Raw genomic sequence first — 18929 nt, 5'->3', positions numbered from 1 at the left:
TTCTTCTCCTATTTTGTAGTAAACAAAGAACATTCAAAGAATTACAAAACCGTATCCTCACAACTCCCACCGACGTTGTTAACTATTCAATAAACAAGATATTTAGATAATATGTGCTAAAGGTGTCTTCCCCCACCCTACTATATGGTAACTTGTAGGTGGGCAAAAAGTGTAGGAAACAGAACACCTGTATCATACCAGCTGTCGTTTCCCTGCTTGGTAAGGATAAGAAAGTTACATTCATTTTATTCAAAATATGTCCAACCTATTCCTATGAAAAGGCATGGAATATAAATTAGACCAGAGTTGGCCCCAAAAGTATTAGCTGCATAATAATAATAAAAATAACTTTTATTTGTCTCTACGATTACGGTAGAAAACTATTAGATTTAGAAATATTTTAAACAAAAAGACAGGATAAAGCGACAAAACAACACGGTCACAGTAAAAACATAGTTATCTAGAAAAAAAAGCATAGTCGCTTCACCTAGCAGACAAACAAACCTTTTGTTTAATTATTTTCAAGTTAAACTTTTAATGGAAACAAAGTATTTAACATTTCTCACATGTTAACAACACTGAGTCTTCAAGCTCAACATTCCTTTTATTTCTGCTGTTTCTATCGCAGTTCAAGGAATCTACGATTGTGGGGTTTTGTTCTGATGTGTACAAGCTTAGCCCAGCACCCTGTGAAAAAAAGAATGAATAAAAATATTAATCCTCGCATGGTAGGCAAACTTTAAAATTAAAACACTGGTGTTTTATTCATGCAATAGTTGAACACAAACAGCTTCATATGTTGATATTAAACAAAGAATATTTACAGAATTATATAACCAAAGCCCGTGGTTAACATTTTCTGTGTTTTCTCGTATAATTCTATCTACTTGTTTTAGTCTTACTGTTGTCTTAGTCTTTCTTATGTGTTTTACTGAAACATTTCTTTTAAGTTAAATAAAGCCTATGATCAATATTGTTCGCCAAATAGGTTTTTGACACGATACATAAACAGCCATCCCATATCCCATCTTACCCCACAGTACAATTCATTAACAGCTCTACCGTATCCCATCTTAGCCCACAATACAATACATAAATAGCCTCACCGTATCCCATTTTACCCCACAGTACAATACATAAACAGCATCAACAATATCCCATCTTACCCCACAGTCCCAACTTTACACATACATAAACAGAAAAATTGTCATACCATAAACACATGATTCCAATCTTCCCCACCATTTCTGACGCAACCTTGGTCATGTGACTCCATCCTTTTAAACATGACGTCCCGTGTCAAACGACTTCCATTGTATAAGTAATACGCTGCTTTATCCACGCCTGAGACGCTTACCAGCGCGTGTGGTGCACCTAAAAAAAATCGGTATTATTATTTATTAAGTCTATACTGTTATTTAGTAAAATCTGTTTATTATTAAGCGTTACTTTGTGTATGTTACTTTGTGGGTGATGCTTATTATTTTATTTTTTTATGTATGGCTGATAATTTGGACAATTAATTAGTGACCACTGGATTAGAGCAATTGCTGTTAAGTGTTTTGCCCAAGGACACATCCCCACACAATGGTAGCAATAGTTTTGTTTAAAAGTGATAAATTATTAACTATAGTTGCAACTATATTCTATAGGGCGAGGTTCTTGTCGAGAACCTAGGATTCAGGCCAGATTTGGCATATCACTTATCAAATTAAAAGTTTTTTGAAATCAAAATTGAAACTAAAATTTAAAATTTGAAAAAACATCACTTATGAAATTTGAAATTGTTACACAGCGCATTCCCTAAACCAACAGAATGGTATTTGTTTATGTTACCTGTTATTCTAATTGGGAAAGTTGCACCAGGTGTAACAAGTGGGGCAACTTCAATTGACAATTCCTGCAAGAAAATATAATTTAGGAACTGGTGCTATAAAAACGTAGCACCTTTTAAAACTTATAAGTACCTTAATATTTCAAAAAGTATGCCGCTATGAGTGTAACTACATTTTAGCAATGTCACCCTAAATTTTGTGCAAAAAAAAACCGTATGCCCGTGTAAACATATAATGCTATTTTTACACTCACTCTTTTGCATTGGTCAACCACATCGAACCAGAGTGACCCGGACACCACCTCATTGTCTTTAAAATAATAAGCCACGACCCTTGCGAATGGAACCATGGCCTGAGTAGGCCACACATTTATGGTTTTTTGCCGATTCAGTGGTGTCAGGCGCACGACACTTGATAGCACGATACCGCCCCGAGCAACAACCTGGTAAACACATAGAATAAAATTAGAAATGTTTACAGAATACCCGCAGGTGTTTTCTTAACTGTGGTATTGAAAAGCGAAGACTAGTTCGAAAACAATGCAGTATACTGTTGTAGGTGTATGTGTTCTTGGGAAGACACTTAACAACAATTTCTCCAACCCAGTGGTCACTAATGGGTTGTCCAAATTATCAGCCATACAAAAAAAATCCCTAAAAAATAATAACATACATGATAACTCGTAAGCTGGCACGTGGTGTACACCATTGTTATAACGACTGTTTTCCGGCCACACAAGGATACACGTAAGTTGCATTCACATGACATTGGAATTATGAGTATTTTGTTACATAAATTGTTACTAACTTACGTAATATCGAATGTCAGTTGGTCTGCTTGAGCCAAAGGTAAACGTTAACTGAAACATTCTTCTAACTGTTACAGTGTGTCTAGAAGCCAGTATCTTGAAATAAAATATAATTTTATTTTATTCATTATACTTTGAGGTCAAGAATGGAAATCCGTTTTGCATAGTTGCAATAGGGGTCATGATTTTTACAGTTTTAAGTAAAATCCAGAGAGACATTGTTAAACATAGTTTTACTTATTTTATAGTCATTAAACATAAAGAAGCCTCATTGATTAATGTGTTGACTGAATAATTTGGCTCTGCTTGTGTGTAAAAAAAACTTAACAGCAGTTTAAGAGCTGGTTTAAAATTGGGGTCCACATTGAAAACTGCTACCGTAATCGAAGAGACAAATAAGTTATTTTTATTATAACACACTATGAGTATACTATATACCATGACAAAAATACCTGCAAATAACTTGAGGATGGAGACCTATATGGTTGAATGGTCAAATTAACTCGTGCCTGCTGCTCATTGCTTATATCAGGATCTAAAGTTTGAATACGAACCACCTAAAATTATATTAACAAAAAGTTATTTATTAATACCCCTATTTGCTAGGTAAAATGTTTATGCCAATAGTGATTCGAATAAATCATTTTGTAATTTGATAATGGCTTTAAAAGACATTTTGTAATTTTTAACTGCGTTATTTTGCATGGTCATCGGTGTATGCGGGTATTAACATTGCGTAAGCTTATTTTAGCGCAATATTGCTAAATCATGTTTATAATATACTTTTTGATACTTATGGTTGCTACTACTTATGGTGCTACTACTAACTAAAAAAAAAACAAAATTGGGCTGTTAAAAGTGAAACTGTACTTCCGCCATACTTTTCTTTACACAAATAATACAAGTAACAACCAACCTCCTACAGCAGATAACACGGCTATGACGGTATGTGTGCTAACTTTGTACCGGTAAGTAATTATGCAAGTACTTACATGCATAATAGTTACCACGCAAAAAGTGTATTAGACCAACTTTGACCTACACCCCATGTACCTAGGGCCGCAAGGCACAGGTAGGAAAGGCTTTTGAGCCAGGTGAGGCTCTTTTAAAAGACAACATCTGGCAGGCAGATAGATTTAAGTTAGAAAGATTTGGAATAAAACAGTTTCTGACATTTGTAGGTTATTTTGTCAAGATAGGCCATTGGCGCACATAATTTAATCCATAAATTAATATTTCTACCTGATTTCCGTTTCCTACTAAACTGAATGCAGTAACGAATTTTCCGTTCGAGTTGGTGGTCGTGGTATAAGTCGAACTAGCAACTGTAACAGAAGGTGTGGTGTAAAAAAGTAATGCTACAACATTCTACATGCTGTTGGTATAGTGATGTGCTACTCAAATTGTGGATCCCGATACACAACGATTTTGGGCTCGATTGTGGGCGTATACACTTAACAACAACAATTGCTCTAACCCAGTGGTCACTAATAGGTTGTCCAAACTATCAGCCATATATGAAAAAATGAAACAATCTAAAAAAATAATCACTTACAAAGTAACACAGCAGTGTATAAGTTGTATTAAGGTTAAAACTAGGGTAACATAAGATATTATATCATCCCTGTTTCAAAATTTGGGAGACATGCCACCTCAGGCATTACACCTATATAACATTACACCTATAGTTCAAGACCAGTCAACTTTTTAGGATGAAAAAAAAATATTTTGAGTATTATAGTGGTTTACCTGATATGCGGATTCGTATATCTTGCTTTGGAGTTAAGGAAATTGCATCCGTAACTATGCCCTGCAAATATAATACATTATATAATGGTAGCTAAATGAATGAATGGACTTTTTATCGTGGCAGGGGGATTACTTTGAAAGTGATAAAATTACTACCTACAATTGCAGTCCTATTCTATGTGAGTGAGGTCCTTTATGTTATAACATGTATGTTTTTGTTTCATACACCTTGTGCTTGTTTACGAGTTACCATGTGTGTTACTTTGTGGTTGATTTGTTTATTTTTTTATGGATAACTGATAATTATAGTGACCACTGGGTTGAAGCAATTACTGTTAAATGTCTTGGCCACGGACCCATACGCCCACAATGATAGTGTAACGTTTTATATCTTGTGTTGCCAATCCGCCCGTGCACGCGATAACACAACCAAGGGGAAACTGAATGTCACTTAACTAAACCATGCGATTGACTCTTAAAAACACAACGGTTCACGCAAAACATAAAGATCACGAAAATATAAAACAGTAAAGTACCATACGAACACATCATTACAATAGCATCGACGAGCCTTGAACCCATAATCTGTTATAGGCGGGCGTGCAAACCACTTTGCCACGACAAGTATTATATATTATAGTATACTACCAGCTGTATATAAAGGCTTATATATACATTACAGAGGCATATGCATATGGACTAACTTGTAAGGTATATGCAACTGGAGGAATGTAATATTTTGATGTAATGGATGTATCTATTATGAAAGGAGATTTAAGAAACTGGAGATCTGCTGTCACATCAGATTCCATAATTGAATCTGCTCTTGCTGTGAAAAAAAATCAAGTTAACATAATAGGAAAATAGGTATTCAAGACTGGTTATAACCATGAATGAATTATTGAATGTAACTTGCTTTATTCTCCGTGGTCGGAAAATCTTGTGAGGCCTAGACCTTTATGGTAACGAGCCCTCTTTGGCCTAAATCTCAGGTCCCATGGCGTGGCCAGCTGCAGGACTTCAGCCAAGTAGAATAGAGGATATTGAAAATTGAAACTGCTTGTATATAAAACTTACAGTTCACAGTAGCTTCAACACAGAACGTTGCACCCATCTCAGCTAAATCAGCAATTGTTTCACCCGGATTTAAAATGTTCAGCAATAAATTGACCGAGACATTAAAACGTTGAATACCATCTCTGAAAACGGCCTGAAAGATAAAAAAAAAGTATTTTTCTATTCAACAAAAAATTATCTTTTTTTACAACAAAAAATTATGTTTTTTTATTCAAATAAAAAAAGTTTTATATTTGACAAAAAAAAATATTTTTTTTTATTTAACGAAAATTGATGTGGCGAATAACGCACTCAAAAAGATTAGAAAGTCTAGATTTGTTATACTGGCTTAACTACCATAGATTATATATCCCTTACTTTAAGAGTGCCATTTCCTGGCATTTTGTAAAACTCCTGGGGTTCCCCATTCTGTGACCGCTTTAGTTTCATAGAAAGAAAATAATTTCCGCTCACGGGCAACCCGTAACTAAAATCAGATAAATTTATTAGTTTTAATTAAAACTGAACTTAAATTAGTATTTGGAACTAAAGAGGGAAAAATCTGTTTACGTAAAAAATGTCAGAAAAAAAAACAGATGCAGTATGGTGGGAGAAGATGGAACACCTTTTCACTCTATTTTCTCGTCCCATTTGGTAGTAAACAAAGAACATTCAAAGAATTATAAACCATATCCCCACGACACAGACAGGATATTTGAAAATTATCTGCTAAAAGTGTCCTGTCTTCCCCCATCCTACTATATACGTATTATACTATACAAAAATTACCTATAATTTGCCATAATTTTCCCTGTAATATGTGAATCACTGATCAGTATGTAGTTTCTTTCTAATTCAAGTTGAACGTTGAATGTAGGAACAACTGTTTGAGGGTTAAAAGCAAAAAGGTTAATATATATATATATATGTTATTCATAGGCTTGTAACTTTTGAAGAGTCAAGGTACCATAAGTTTTAAAAGATACAAATTTATCCGGTAAAAGCATGAACACTTTTTCTCGCCACATTATTAGTTTTTATTTGGGAAATATACTGACATTTCACTATCATCACTGTATATTGTTTATTTTAACACATGTTTGTGAGATAGGCAATTAAATTGTTCATGCATTTATACTGGGTACTCATGGGTACTCTGATTTATTATCGGGGTGTATACGCATACCTTGCATACCAATGTTAGGTGCCTATGAATACAGTAGTTATTATTCTTGTTTCTTCAGGTATATATATAATAAACGTATTATATTATATTTTAATGGACATTTGATGTTTAAACCATAAATTTATTTTTTCTACTATATTAAATTTACTATATTCATATAATTATACATACCGTATTTTCGCACAGCAAAAGTTGCTTCAGCAGTTGTGGTAAACGCCTGTGCATATGATAATAAGTTTACATTTAAAATAATGTAAGCTGCAAAGACCTCAATTAATATCACTTCATATTAATCTTGGGAACATATATAGTACGGTGGGGAATATGGGACACTCTTTAATTCTATTTTCTCGTCCAATTTGGTAGTAAAAAGAGAATAATATGTGCTAAAGGTGACCAATCTTACCCCATAGTAGTATAAATATATTTTTTTGAAAATTCATGAAAAATTTATGTTTTATTTTACCTTTGAAACATATTTTGCTTGTACAAACCAAGTCCCAAACATAGGGTGTTCGGCTACATGAAAAGTTGTGTCAATAAAACCAGACGCTGGTAATTGTCGTTCTACTTTATTCACTCCAATACCATCTGGGGTCTGCATTGTTATAACATGTAATTAATGAAAAGAAAAACCCAAGCCAAAATATATTCGAAGAGTTTTAGACTGCAGTTAAAAACAAACATTAGAGTCCATGAATTTAAATAATGATATGACAGAAGTATTTTTCATGCTCGAATATGATAATATGCTTAGAAACTGGTTATTATAACAGTACTTGTATTTAGAGCGTACACGCCCTTACCTTTACGATAACTTGAACCATTGCATTTTTTTCTGGGGACATATCTTGCTGGAGGGGATAAGTGCGGATTTCCACTCGCTCATTTGGTCTGCAAGTGGAAATGTTTTATTTATGTATTATATTTAAACGAAAGTTTAATATTGTATGTTATATTTATTTTTTTAATGTAAATTAAGTTACAAGGGCTTATTTTTTTCAGAGGGTAATCAGTCACCTTGACTAATTAATGTTTAATTTGACCTTTTAACATTGACCCAATTTATTTATTAATACCAAATTTTATTTACTAGTGTTTAATTAAAAAACAGGTCTATTAATTATTGAATGTTAAAGAAATAAGTATAAATGAGTTTAACTTTTTTTATCATGTTGGGAAATGGAGACTACAGTCGTTATAACACGGGTTGTTTATTTCATACACCTCTACCTGCTTTTGTTACCATGTATGCAAAATTTTTGGATGATTATTTTGTAAAGTATAGCTAAACATTTAGACAACCATAATTAAACTCTGGGAGATGTAGCCTTTGAGGCCAAAGTTTGCCTATTTATGTTATAGAGCCACTTAACGGCAATTGCTCCAACCCAGTGGTCCCCAATTGGTTGTCCAAGTTATCAGCCATACATAAAAAAAAATTAATCACCCACAAAGCAACACATACATGGTAACTCGTAGGCTGGCACAAGGAGCATGAAACAGAATACTCATATAACGACTGTCGTTTCCCAGCCACAGAAGAATAAAGTAAGTTACATACATACATACATACATAACCACAAATATTACCTGTATATAGGACGATCAGTCTGCACAAACAGGTAACCACTATTTCTGTCAATCAAAACTTGAACCCTTTTTGTGAAAGTGAATGTAGCTCTTACGCAAGATATAACAACTTCAACTTTTCTTCCAATATTTTTCGAAACGATGTCTTGCTCAGTTATCTACCGTACAATATACTAATATTAACTTTACAATACATTGACTTACCAAACCTGAGAGTTTTGGGTAAGCCAATAAGATAGAACATATTGTTTTGTTGGCATTGCCCCCCCAAAAAAATAAATGTTTTTTTTTCTTTTTTTTTAATGTTTCGGTCTTAAAATATAGTTCTTTACCCATTTTCTGATGATAAGGATAAATTGATTTGTTCACGTAATAAAATCAATTCTGTCTGCCACTATTAACCTGAAATTGAAATTGTATTGGACTGTTGCGCTGAGATGCAGTAAGTGTTCTTGCAGGAACTTGAGCAAATATGCTGCGTCGCCCAGGATCCTGAATGAACGAAAAATAAATAAATAAAAATAAATGTTTAATCCTCACATTGCAGGACAAAAACGGTCGTATAACACAGGGTTCTGGTTCAAATTTTTGTGGGTGATTATTTTTGGAGAATTCTTATATTTTTATGTATGGCCGACACATGACAAACCATAAGGAATCACTAGGTGTGAGCAATTACTGTTAAGTGTCCTTTCCGAGGACGCATTAGCCCAAAATGATAGCAGTGACAAGCCTAGAACCTGTAACTTCTATGTTAAAGGCAGGAACTAAACCACTGTGCTGCACACTCAATAAGAAACTTTGAGCAATAAACACAATAACTTAGTTACCGTAACGTAGGCAGAAACAGTTGCTGAAGTATATCCATACAGGTTCAGGATAACTGTTGATCTTATGCCCACTTTAAACGCTTTCGGAACTATGAGAGTATGCCCTTGGCTGTAACGTAACTCATAGTTAGAAACTTGGAATTTTCCACCGGCTAATAGGAAAATCTTATTTCAGTGAAAATTTATTGAAACATTAGCAATTGTTCACAAATATTAAGATAATTAAATGAATGTAACTTGCTTTATCCTCGCGTGGTCAGAAAACGACAATTGTTAAACATGGGTGTTCTGTTTCATACACCTTGTGCCAGCTTACGAGTTGCCATGTATGTTACTTTGTTTGTGAATGTTTTTTTAGTTTTTTTTTACGTGTTGCTGATAATTTTTTCAACCCATTAGTGACCACTGGGTTTGAGCAATTGCTGTTATGTCCCTTGCCTAAAGACACATACGCTACAGTGGTAGCAGAGACGAGCCTCGAACCCATTACCTCTGAGTTATAGGCAGGAGGGCTAACCAACTGTGCTACTGCATCAGATAAAAACATACAAACAGAACAAAATGCAGGCTCGAGAGTGACGTAAAATCACCTCGTTTTACAGTTCGCAATACATGGCGTAAATATACACATACAAAGAACATAGGTGGCAGACTCTAAACACATTATTATCTATCCACCTTATTTAAATATTTACCACTCACCCCCTACTTAACAATGGAGCGGCTGTGGTTCTTGGACTAAATGTCGGACGACTTATGGTTGGTAAAGGCCGAAAAACTGACGGTCGGATAACTGGAAGTGAGACTTGAAGGCGAGGAAAGGAAAATTGTGGAACTGGAACCCTTCTATAAAATAAACATATATATATATATATATATAAATATAAGAAAATATATAAAAAAACATGCATGTAAGAAAATATAAAAAATAAATAAAAAAAATATATGAGCAGTTTATTTTACTTCATATATATATAATATAAGGTAGTTTGATAGAGGTATATAATTTTAGGATTCTTTCATGTACTGGGGCAGGGGAAGATGGGACACCTTCATATACTATTTTCTCGTCCCATTCGGCAAAAACAGTCAAAGAGTTATGAAACCGTATCCTCACGACTCCCATAGACCGTTGTTAGTTGTTTAAAACACGATCAGAATAATTGGATGTAATGTGTTAAATTTGTACCATTTTCCCCCATCCTACTATATATAATATTAGGCTAAAATTTGATATTTAAACATCTTAATTTTTTAATTATATGTAACATACGGTATATTAGTTATTACACCCAAATACCAAACCTTAACACAGTTTCTACCCTGCTAAAGTCTCTATATAAACAAGCAGGGCCAAATTATACAGCATTTAAACATTAATAGTCGAAAGTTATGTATGTTTCACACATGAATATAACTGCATTTTAACTATGTCGCCTTAAATATTATTAAAATAAAAACAATATGTGGACTATGCTTACCTCCAGGGCAGTATCAAGCTTAATCCATGCCCGAGACCAATACAGAGAAAAATGATGCAAATCACTGCTGGCTTCATAATACTCAACTTTGTTTCCACTGTTTCCAACTAAATGATGAACTTGTGGAAAAAAAGCTAAATTTTTCGAAATTTAGCAAGTTGTCGAAAAAGAGCTGAACTTTTCGAAATTTAGCAAGTTTCGGTAATAACAAGATCAAGTGAGCTTAAATGGAAGACAGCTTATTGTAGCCTGGGGCAGTATAGCGTGTTAGTCATTCTTGTTGTTGTCTTTGCTTCGTAGAATTTTGTGGAAATCACCTCATTTGAACATAAACCAACCAGCTTTTTTATAAACCACATTCCATTTGTGGATATTGTGTTTTGTAGAGCAACATTATCCATTGAGAATCAAGCCAACAATTGAAAATCGACAATTTCTGTGGTTTATATTTTTGCAATCCATTTTACCTCAACTAAGTTTGGCAAAAGTAGTTTGCGCCTGCCTCTAGCTCAGATTTAAGTTACAAGCATGGTAACTCATAGGCTGACATAAGGTGTTTGAACAACAGTGTTATAACAACTGTCAATTTCTGGCCATGCCAGGATAATGCAAGTTACATTCATCCAATTGATTGCTAACTTTTTTAGTGAATTGTAGGATTGAAATCTTCTTTTGTCCCATTATTAAAACTGATTATGTAGAATAACTTGACAAAATTTAGTAAATGTGGAATCCAAATAAATGCCTGAAAATAAAATTAGAAAATCAAATATTACTAAAATTGAATAAATACCTTTTAAAATGTTTTTAGATTTTTAAAAATTTAAGTATTACAAAAGCTGAAAATGTGTAGAATATTCCCTGAAAGGCATCATATAGTATAGTGGGTAAGAGACACCTTTAGCACATAGTATCCAAAATTCCAAACATCCTGGTCGTGTTTTATACCATTAACAACGTTCTATGAAAGTTGTGAGGATACAGTTTTATAATTCTTTGAATGTTCTTTGTTTACTACCAAATGGTAGGAGAAAATAGAACGAAAAGGTTTCCATCTTCCCCAGCCCTACTATATCACTTCTTATGTGGCATCAGTTGCATAAGAAGCATTTTGATTGGATAGTAACTTGGATGTGTGTCTACGGGGTGTGACTGTTTACTAATCATAGGTTCATCCGAGGCTAGCAAATGAAACTTTCAAACTTAAAGTCACGACTAAGGAAGTTATAAAATGATCCCGACATTGAAAAAGCAACCGGACACCTTCTTTCCTGTATAGGTTTATCGTTGCAGTCAATAACCTCCTGTGTCACGAAGACAGTAACTGCAGAAAAGTATAAATTTTGAACCAAGCCGTGCTATCTGAATAACAAATGAAAGGCGAAAACTTTTGGTAAATTATTAAATTACAAATTTAGTTGTCTAAATTGTCAGCAATACAGAAAAAACATTCACCCACAAAGCAACATACATGGTAACTCGTAAGCTGACACAGTGTGTATGAAACAGAACACTAGTGTTAAAAAACTTCCGTTTTCTTGCCAGGCGAGCATAAATAAGTTACATTCATACACTTTATGTGGACTTATTGCTTGTCATTTACCTTAGACAAGCATTATATATGAACATCTGATAAGGAATGTGGTAGCACCCTGGGTGTTGGATGATGGGCAAGTCCCAGCTTAAATTCAGAATTACTGAAATGTCACGCAAAAATTACATTAAATCATGTAATTGAACTTCCTATCAGACCTTTTTATTATGAGAAGTTTTTTCTTGAAAGATTTCTTTTCAAACAGGTGCAAGCTGTAAAGAAGAGAACCCAAGATCCAATAAATTAAAATAAAACTAAAATGAACCAACAAATAAATATATTTATATATAGCCTATATATAATCCAACTTTATTTTGTCCCAATAGATAGGTAAAATTTTAAATATACTTATTAAATTTTGAATATACTTATGAAAGGACAAAAAATATTAGCAAAACAACAATATTTATGCATGATAGTTAAAAATGGTAAAAGCTTTATTGCAAAAACACTTTTTACATTTACATTTTAACAGTTATCATGGTTTGTGTCCTGTTGAATGGGTATAAACTTAACTTTTATATACATAGAAAATCGTACCTGTAAATTAGTTCTACGCTTTATTGATCCAGCTACGGTAATGGTATCTTTTGAAGCAGTGGCAAAAAGCTACGAGCTCTTTGCTGTTTTGCAAAAGTTGTTTTGCAGCCTTACCATAAAAGCGGGCGGAAATTTTGAATCCGAAACGTGACAAAGGATAAAACTCTTCAGAAACTTGAAAACAGGAAAATAGAAAAGTAAATTGTCACGACACAAGAAACAAAACATCCTTTAGTTCGTTATATAAGCGCTGCAAGATACACAGTTTTCACCACTTGCAAGTTGAAGGAATCAAATTTACAAGGTCGGTCAAGTCACAAATGAGAGAGTTGCCAGTGGCCTCTCTTATCTGTGGTCGAGTGTAGCAACATGGTATCTAATGTTAACGTGTGTTTTGTTTCTACAGATGAACAAGACTCTTTTTATTCTGCTGATCATCGGACTCCTGGTTGTCACTGATGTTACAGGCTTTTGGCGCCGTCGTCGCTGTCGCAGGTTCTTTTTTTACGTGTTTATATAAATATGCAATAGTTTGGTGTTCTTAGGGTGGGAATTCCCATTTTATCATTTAAATTTAAAGCTTGTATAATGAATTATATATACATTGCTTATATACTTAAATCACAGCAGAGCTATGCATGTTGTAGTTCGGCTCGTCCGACTGCGGTGCGGTGGTGTACGAGGACAGGAGCCTTTTAAACTAGTTTAAATATAGAGTACTGTAGGGGTAGATGGGTCACCTTTAGCACGTAATATCCAAATATCCTGATCGTGGTTTAAACAATTAACAACGGTCAATGGAAGTCGTGGGGATATGGTTTTGTAATTCTTTGAATGTTCTTTGTTTACTACCAAATGGGACGAGAAAATAGAACGAAAAGGTTTCCATCTTCCCCAGCCCTACTATATCACTTCTTATGTGGCATCAGTTGCATAAGAAGCATTTTGATTGGATAGTAACTTGGATGTGTGTCTACGGGGTGTGACTGTTTACTAATCATAGGTTCATCCGAGGCTAGCAAATGAAACTTTCAAACTTAAAGTCACGACTAAGGAAGTTATAAAATGATCCCGACATTGAAAAAGCAACCGGACACCTTCTTTCCTGTATAGGTTTATCGTTGCAGTCAATAACCTCCTGTGTCACGAAGACAGTAACTGCAGAAAAGTATAAATTTTGAACCAAGCCGTGCTATCTGAATAACAAATGAAAGGCGAAAACTTTTGGTAAATTATTAAATTACAAATTTAGTTGTCTAAATTGTCAGCAATACAGAAAAAACATTCACCCACAAAGCAACATACATGGTAACTCGTAAGCTGACACAGTGTGTATGAAACAGAACACTAGTGTTAAAAAACTTCCGTTTTCTTGCCAGGCGAGCATAAATAAGTTACATTCATACACTTTATGTGGACTTATTGCTTGTCATTTACCTTAGACAAGCATTATATATGAACATCTGATAAGGAATGTGGTAGCACCCTGGGTGTTGGATGATGGGCAAGTCCCAGCTTAAATTCAGAATTACTGAAATGTCACGCAAAAATTACATTAAATCATGTAATTGAACTTCCTATCAGACCTTTTTATTATGAGAAGTTTTTTCTTGAAAGATTTCTTTTCAAACAGGTGCAAGCTGTAAAGAAGAGAACCCAAGATCCAATAAATTAAAATAAAACTAAAATGAACCAACAAATAAATATATTTATATATAGCCTATATATAATCCAACTTTATTTTGTCCCAATAGATAGGTAAAATTTTAAATATACTTATTAAATTTTGAATATACTTATGAAAGGACAAAAAATATTAGCAAAACAACAATATTTATGCATGATAGTTAAAAATGGTAAAAGCTTTATTGCAAAAACACTTTTTACATTTACATTTTAACAGTTATCATGGTTTGTGTCCTGTTGAATGGGTATAAACTTAACTTTTATATACATAGAAAATCGTACCTGTAAATTAGTTCTACGCTTTATTGATCCAGCTACGGTAATGGTATCTTTTGAAGCAGTGGCAAAAAGCTACGAGCTCTTTGCTGTTTTGCAAAAGTTGTTTTGCAGCCTTACCATAAAAGCGGGCGGAAATTTTGAATCCGAAACGTGACAAAGGATAAAACTCTTCAGAAACTTGAAAACAGGAAAATAGAAAAGTAAATTGTCACGACACAAGAAACAAAACATCCTTTAGTTCGTTATATAAGCGCTGCAAGATACACAGTTTTCACCACTTGCAAGTTGAAGGAATCAAATTTACAAGGTCGGTCAAGTCACAAATGAGAGAGTTGCCAGTGGCCTCTCTTATCTGTGGTCGAGTGTAGCAACATGGTATCTAATGTTAACGTGTGTTTTGTTTCTACAGATGAACAAGACTCTTTTTATTCTGCTGATCATCGGACTCCTGGTTGTCACTGATGTTACAGGCTTTTGGCGCCGTCGTCGCTGTCGCAGGTTCTTTTTTTACGTGTTTATATAAATATGCAATAGTTTGGTGTTCTTAGGGTGGGAATTCCCATTTTATCATTTAAATTTAAAGCTTGTATAATGAATTATATATACATTGCTTATATACTTAAATCACAGCAGAGCTATGCATGTTGTAGTTCGGCTCGTCCGACTGCGGTGCGGTGGTGTACGAGGACAGGAGCCTTTTAAACTAGTTTAAATATAGAGTACTGTAGGGGTAGATGGGTCACCTTTAGCACGTAATATCCAAATATCCTGATCGTGGTTTAAACAATTAACAACGGTCAATGGAAGTCGTGGGGATATGGTTTTGTAATTCTTTGAATGTTCTTTGTTTACTACCAAATGGGACGAGAAAATAGAACGAAAAGATATACCATTATCCCCCAGCCTACTATATGACATGGCTGTAAGTAACATACATGGTAACTCGTAAGCTGGCACGAGGTGTTAAACCCGTGTGATAACGACTGTCTATTTCCCCACGGGAGGATAAAGCAAGTTACATTAATTCATATAACATTATTCAATAGAATCATTTTTATGCCTTTTTGTATTTTATTAGACGCTATTACGGAGACGCCGAAAAGGTTATGAGTAAGTGGGATTTTTAGTTTTCTCAAACTAAACTAAATGTCTGGTCTCCTTATATTTTTTCTAACTCTTTTTTATTTATTTAAGAATCTTTCGAAGATGAAGATGCTCAGGAAAACGATCGTTATTCCTATTACGAACGTCAAGAAGACAACTAATTCGTTGAATTGAGAAATTAATAAACTCAAATATTAACGAGCATAATTACTTGTCTTAATATAACAGTATGAAATGCGTAGCCTTGAGTAAAACGGCTGTCGTTGCCCGTCACGCGAGGATAAATAATTTTCATATATTAGTAGGGTCGGGGAAGATAACAGGACAGTTTTCACTCTATTTTCTTGTCCCGTTTGGCAGTAAACAATGAAGATTTAAAGAGTTATAAATCTCACGACTACTATAGACCGTTGGTAATTGTTTAAAACACGTGATGTTTGGATATTATGTGCTAAATGTGTCTTTTTGTCTTCCCACACCCCTCTACACGCATACCTATATACTGTTAATTTAATTTGCTCCAATTTATTGAAAACTACGACCAAACATCATCAGACCAAAACCAAACATGAAAACTACACACCAGAAGTGTAATTGTTCTAACTTAAAGATCCTCATGCTGAATGTTTGTGCATTCTTTTCTCCCAAACCCTTGTTGTTCAAAGAACGATGTCCGCCTGAGAATGTCATTCGCATATTGCTGTTCCGGCATATCCGAATGAATTAGATCGGGCGGCCTTAGATTTTCCACACCAACTCGGTAGGCCAATATTCCGCCTCGAAATTGTTGGTCCATCATGATTCCTGGGTGTTTTTCATGTATGGAATGCATTAGGTCGTGGAGAATTTGTGCGCCTTGTAAAATGTGATCTCTTGAAAAAGGCCCGAACTTTGTGTCGGCACCGTGTTTTTCAGCAATCTATAAATACATGAAAATGCAACATACGTGGTAACTCGTAAGCTTGCACAAGGTGTATGAAAACCCGTGTTATAACCATTGTCGCTTTCCGGTAACGCAAAGATAAAGCGAGTTACATTACATTCATTTAAATGTAGATATTAGCTTACACTAAATAAATAAATGTAACTTACTTTATACTGGCGTGTCGGGCAACGGCAATCGTTATAACGCAGGTATTCTGTTTCATACACCTCTGCCCGCTTATGAATTACCACGTATGTAACTTTGTGGATGATTATGTTTAAGTTGTTATGAACATTCTAAACACCTAAACGTAAAGCATTGTTGCAAGAAAATAACAAAAAGAGGTAATTTTGTAGTATAGTAGGGTGGGGGAAGATGGGACATCTTTTAACTCCATTTTCTCGTCCCGTTTAGTAGTACAAAGAATCATAAAACTATATCCTCACGACTCCCATAGACCGTTGTTAATTATTGAAAACACGGTCAGGATATTTGTATATTATGTGCTAAATGTGTCCTGTCTTCCCCCACCCTACTATATATTTAAAAGTTGCTGTATACCTGCATCACACCATATCCATGTTGCCCGTAGCCATTCTCGTTCAGCATTCTACCGGCCCCGCTTACACGACTGATGATACCTGAGATCACGCATACAACTTAAACCCCTTAATCTAAAGTTTTTTACACACTTAATTAATAATGGAATATAGTAGGGGGGGAAGATGAGACACCTTTTTATTCTATTTTCTTGTCCCATTTGGTATTAAACAAAGAACATTAAAAGGAATATTAAACTGTATCCTCACAACTCCCATAGACCGTTGTTAATTGTTTAAAACACGATCAGGATATTTGGATATTCCGTGCTAAATTCGTCCCATCTTCCCCCACTCTACTATACTTTAAAACAAAGAAAGCATTTTTTACCTGCAAGCAACGCTGACGGCACACCTGCTTTTTCAGCTGCGTAGCAAATACTGGATCTTAACTTTAACAGCTCGTCCACATCGTCTTTCGGATTTTGAAACGAGTCGCCATTGCAAAAAACTAATACTAGTAAAAGTAAACTTGAAACACTAAAACAACTGCTCATCATGTAGTCTTACACACTGTACTAACCTAACTAGACTGTATACTGGTTGCTTCTATATTTAAATAAAACGGTTACCGGTAAGAGAACAATGCTGCCAAACAAAGGAAGGTTTTTTTACCAAGCTTCGAGTAAATAGCTTCTTTTCAATGAATCGCTTTACAAAGAGTCTTCTTATTCAGTGACATTACATTGTCGGCGACATGTTGTATTTAACCTAGATTTTACTAAACAGGTAAAGTACTGTGGGGTAAAATGGCACACCTTTAGCACATAATATCTAAATATTCTGATCGTGTTTTAAACAATTAACAACGGTATATTGGGGTTCAGATCTTTGTTATCGTGACCGAAGAAACAGAATAAATTTCCTCCATTTAAAAACTTCCTAATATTTTAAATCATATTGTAATACTAGATAAAAAAAGCTTAAAAACCAAATTACAGTGAAATGCTAAAAAATCTGACAGTAAAAAACGTCACCGTTAAAATAATATCTCATTTAACTAACCTTTGGGTCCATGTTTAATTTCTTTTTATCTGCTTAAGTGATCGGCAATGCCAAGCCTTCTTAAAACTGATTGGATTCGCTTATTGTTGCAGGACCTCAGCAATTTCTCGTGTATTCCTATCCTATAATACTGTGGGGTAAGATGTATACAGATATTAAATATAGGCTGAATACGGTATACTCCATATTTCAAAATCGTCTTTTAGAGTCGTGAGGATACTTTTATATATAGTAGGGTGATGGGGGAAGTTGGGACACATTTTAACTCTATTTTCCCGTCAAATGTGGTAGTAAACAAGGAACTTTCAAAGAATTATAAAACTATATGCTCAAGACTCCCAGACCGTTGTTAACTGTTTAAAACACGATCAGGATATTCGGATATTATGCGCCGAAGGTGTCCCATCTTCCCCCATCCTACTATATTCCTGTAAATATTCTTTTTTTTCTATCAAACGGCGATAAAATAGAATGAAAAAACGGGCGATAAAATAGAATGAAAACATGGACCATCTTATCCCTAACCTACAGATAATCACCTACAAAGTAACATACTTGGTAACTCGTAAGCTGGGTCGAGGAGTATGGAACAGAACATCTGTGGTATAACGACTGTCGTTTTTCGGCCACGCGAGGATAAATAAGGTACATTCGATCTT

General features: G+C 34.5%; 2 protein-coding genes and 1 long non-coding RNA gene across 6 annotated transcripts in view; 1 reads left to right on the top strand and 2 right to left on the bottom strand.

Annotated features, from left to right (window-relative positions):
* LOC149743356 (complement C3-like) overlaps positions 1 to 12814 on the bottom strand; it is a 29462-nt gene extending 16648 nt beyond the window's left edge. The window contains exons 1-23 of one of the 4 annotated variants that reach the window (XM_089875914.1): positions 12673 to 12814; positions 12142 to 12344; positions 11802 to 11900; positions 10539 to 11283; positions 9760 to 9903; positions 9058 to 9166; positions 8630 to 8719; positions 8228 to 8385; positions 7441 to 7528; positions 7101 to 7232; positions 6806 to 6851; positions 6238 to 6331; positions 5827 to 5935; positions 5470 to 5602; positions 5097 to 5221; positions 4393 to 4453; positions 3886 to 3968; positions 3096 to 3200; positions 2647 to 2739; positions 2089 to 2277; positions 1837 to 1900; positions 1214 to 1374; positions 567 to 687 (exon numbers count right to left, since the gene is read on the bottom strand). In XM_089875914.1, coding sequence (XP_089732040.1) covers positions 567 to 687; positions 1214 to 1374; positions 1837 to 1900; positions 2089 to 2277; positions 2647 to 2739; positions 3096 to 3200; positions 3886 to 3968; positions 4393 to 4453; positions 5097 to 5221; positions 5470 to 5602; positions 5827 to 5935; positions 6238 to 6331; positions 6806 to 6851; positions 7101 to 7232; positions 7441 to 7528; positions 8228 to 8385; positions 8630 to 8719; positions 9058 to 9166; positions 9760 to 9903; positions 10539 to 10615 — 2182 coding nt within the window. In that variant the 5' untranslated portion in view covers positions 10616 to 11283; positions 11802 to 11900; positions 12142 to 12344; positions 12673 to 12814. Of the gene's footprint in view, positions 1 to 566; positions 688 to 1213; positions 1375 to 1836; positions 1901 to 2088; positions 2278 to 2646; positions 2740 to 3095; positions 3201 to 3885; positions 3969 to 4392; positions 4454 to 5096; positions 5222 to 5469; positions 5603 to 5826; positions 5936 to 6237; positions 6332 to 6805; positions 6852 to 7100; positions 7233 to 7440; positions 7529 to 8227; positions 8386 to 8629; positions 8720 to 9057; positions 9167 to 9759; positions 9904 to 10538; positions 11284 to 11801; positions 12345 to 12672 lie in introns of all 4 variants that reach the window. The other 3 variants (XM_089875913.1, XM_089875916.1, XM_089875915.1) reach the window with 3 other exon arrangements.
* Positions 12815 to 14889: 2075 nt separating this feature from the next.
* Positions 14890 to 15948, top strand: LOC149743355 (uncharacterized). The gene is made up of 4 exons (XR_016384862.1): positions 14890 to 14944; positions 15047 to 15135; positions 15716 to 15747; positions 15832 to 15948. It is a non-coding gene; the product is annotated as an uncharacterized LOC149743355 (long non-coding RNA).
* A 293-nt stretch (positions 15949 to 16241) lies between these two features.
* On the bottom strand, positions 16242 to 17895 carry LOC149743354 (lysozyme g-like). Its single transcript, XM_089876102.1, has 3 exons — positions 17597 to 17895; positions 17228 to 17307; positions 16242 to 16660 (listed from the first exon to the last, which is right to left on the bottom strand). The coding sequence occupies exons 1-3, from the start codon at positions 17763 to 17765 to the stop codon at positions 16346 to 16348; spliced, it is 564 nt and encodes a 187-aa protein (XP_089732228.1). The 5' UTR covers positions 17766 to 17895; the 3' UTR covers positions 16242 to 16345.
* Positions 17896 to 18929: the final 1034 nt, after the last annotated feature.

Source organism: Ciona robusta, chromosome 1 (assembly GCF_009617815.1).
Source record: "Ciona robusta chromosome 1, ASM961781v2".
Lineage (NCBI taxonomy): Eukaryota > Metazoa > Chordata > Ascidiacea > Phlebobranchia > Cionidae > Ciona > Ciona robusta.
This window is presented reverse-complemented; position numbering and strand designations above follow the sequence as displayed.

What these genes read in the sequence shown, in the direction of transcription:
- LOC149743354 (XM_089876102.1), bottom strand. Translation starts at nt 17,765, where the DNA reads ATGATGAGCAGTTGTTTTAGTGTTTCAAGTTTACTTTTACTAGTATTA. An exon ending in GCCGTCAGCGTTGCTTGCAG is followed by an intron (nt 17,308 to 17,596) that starts GTAAAAAATGCT and finishes GCGTGATCTCAG; the next exon opens with GTATCATCAGTCGTGTAAGC. An exon ending in ATGGATATGGTGTGATGCAG is followed by an intron (nt 16,661 to 17,227) that starts GTATACAGCAAC and finishes ATGTATTTATAG; the next exon opens with ATTGCTGAAAAACACGGTGC.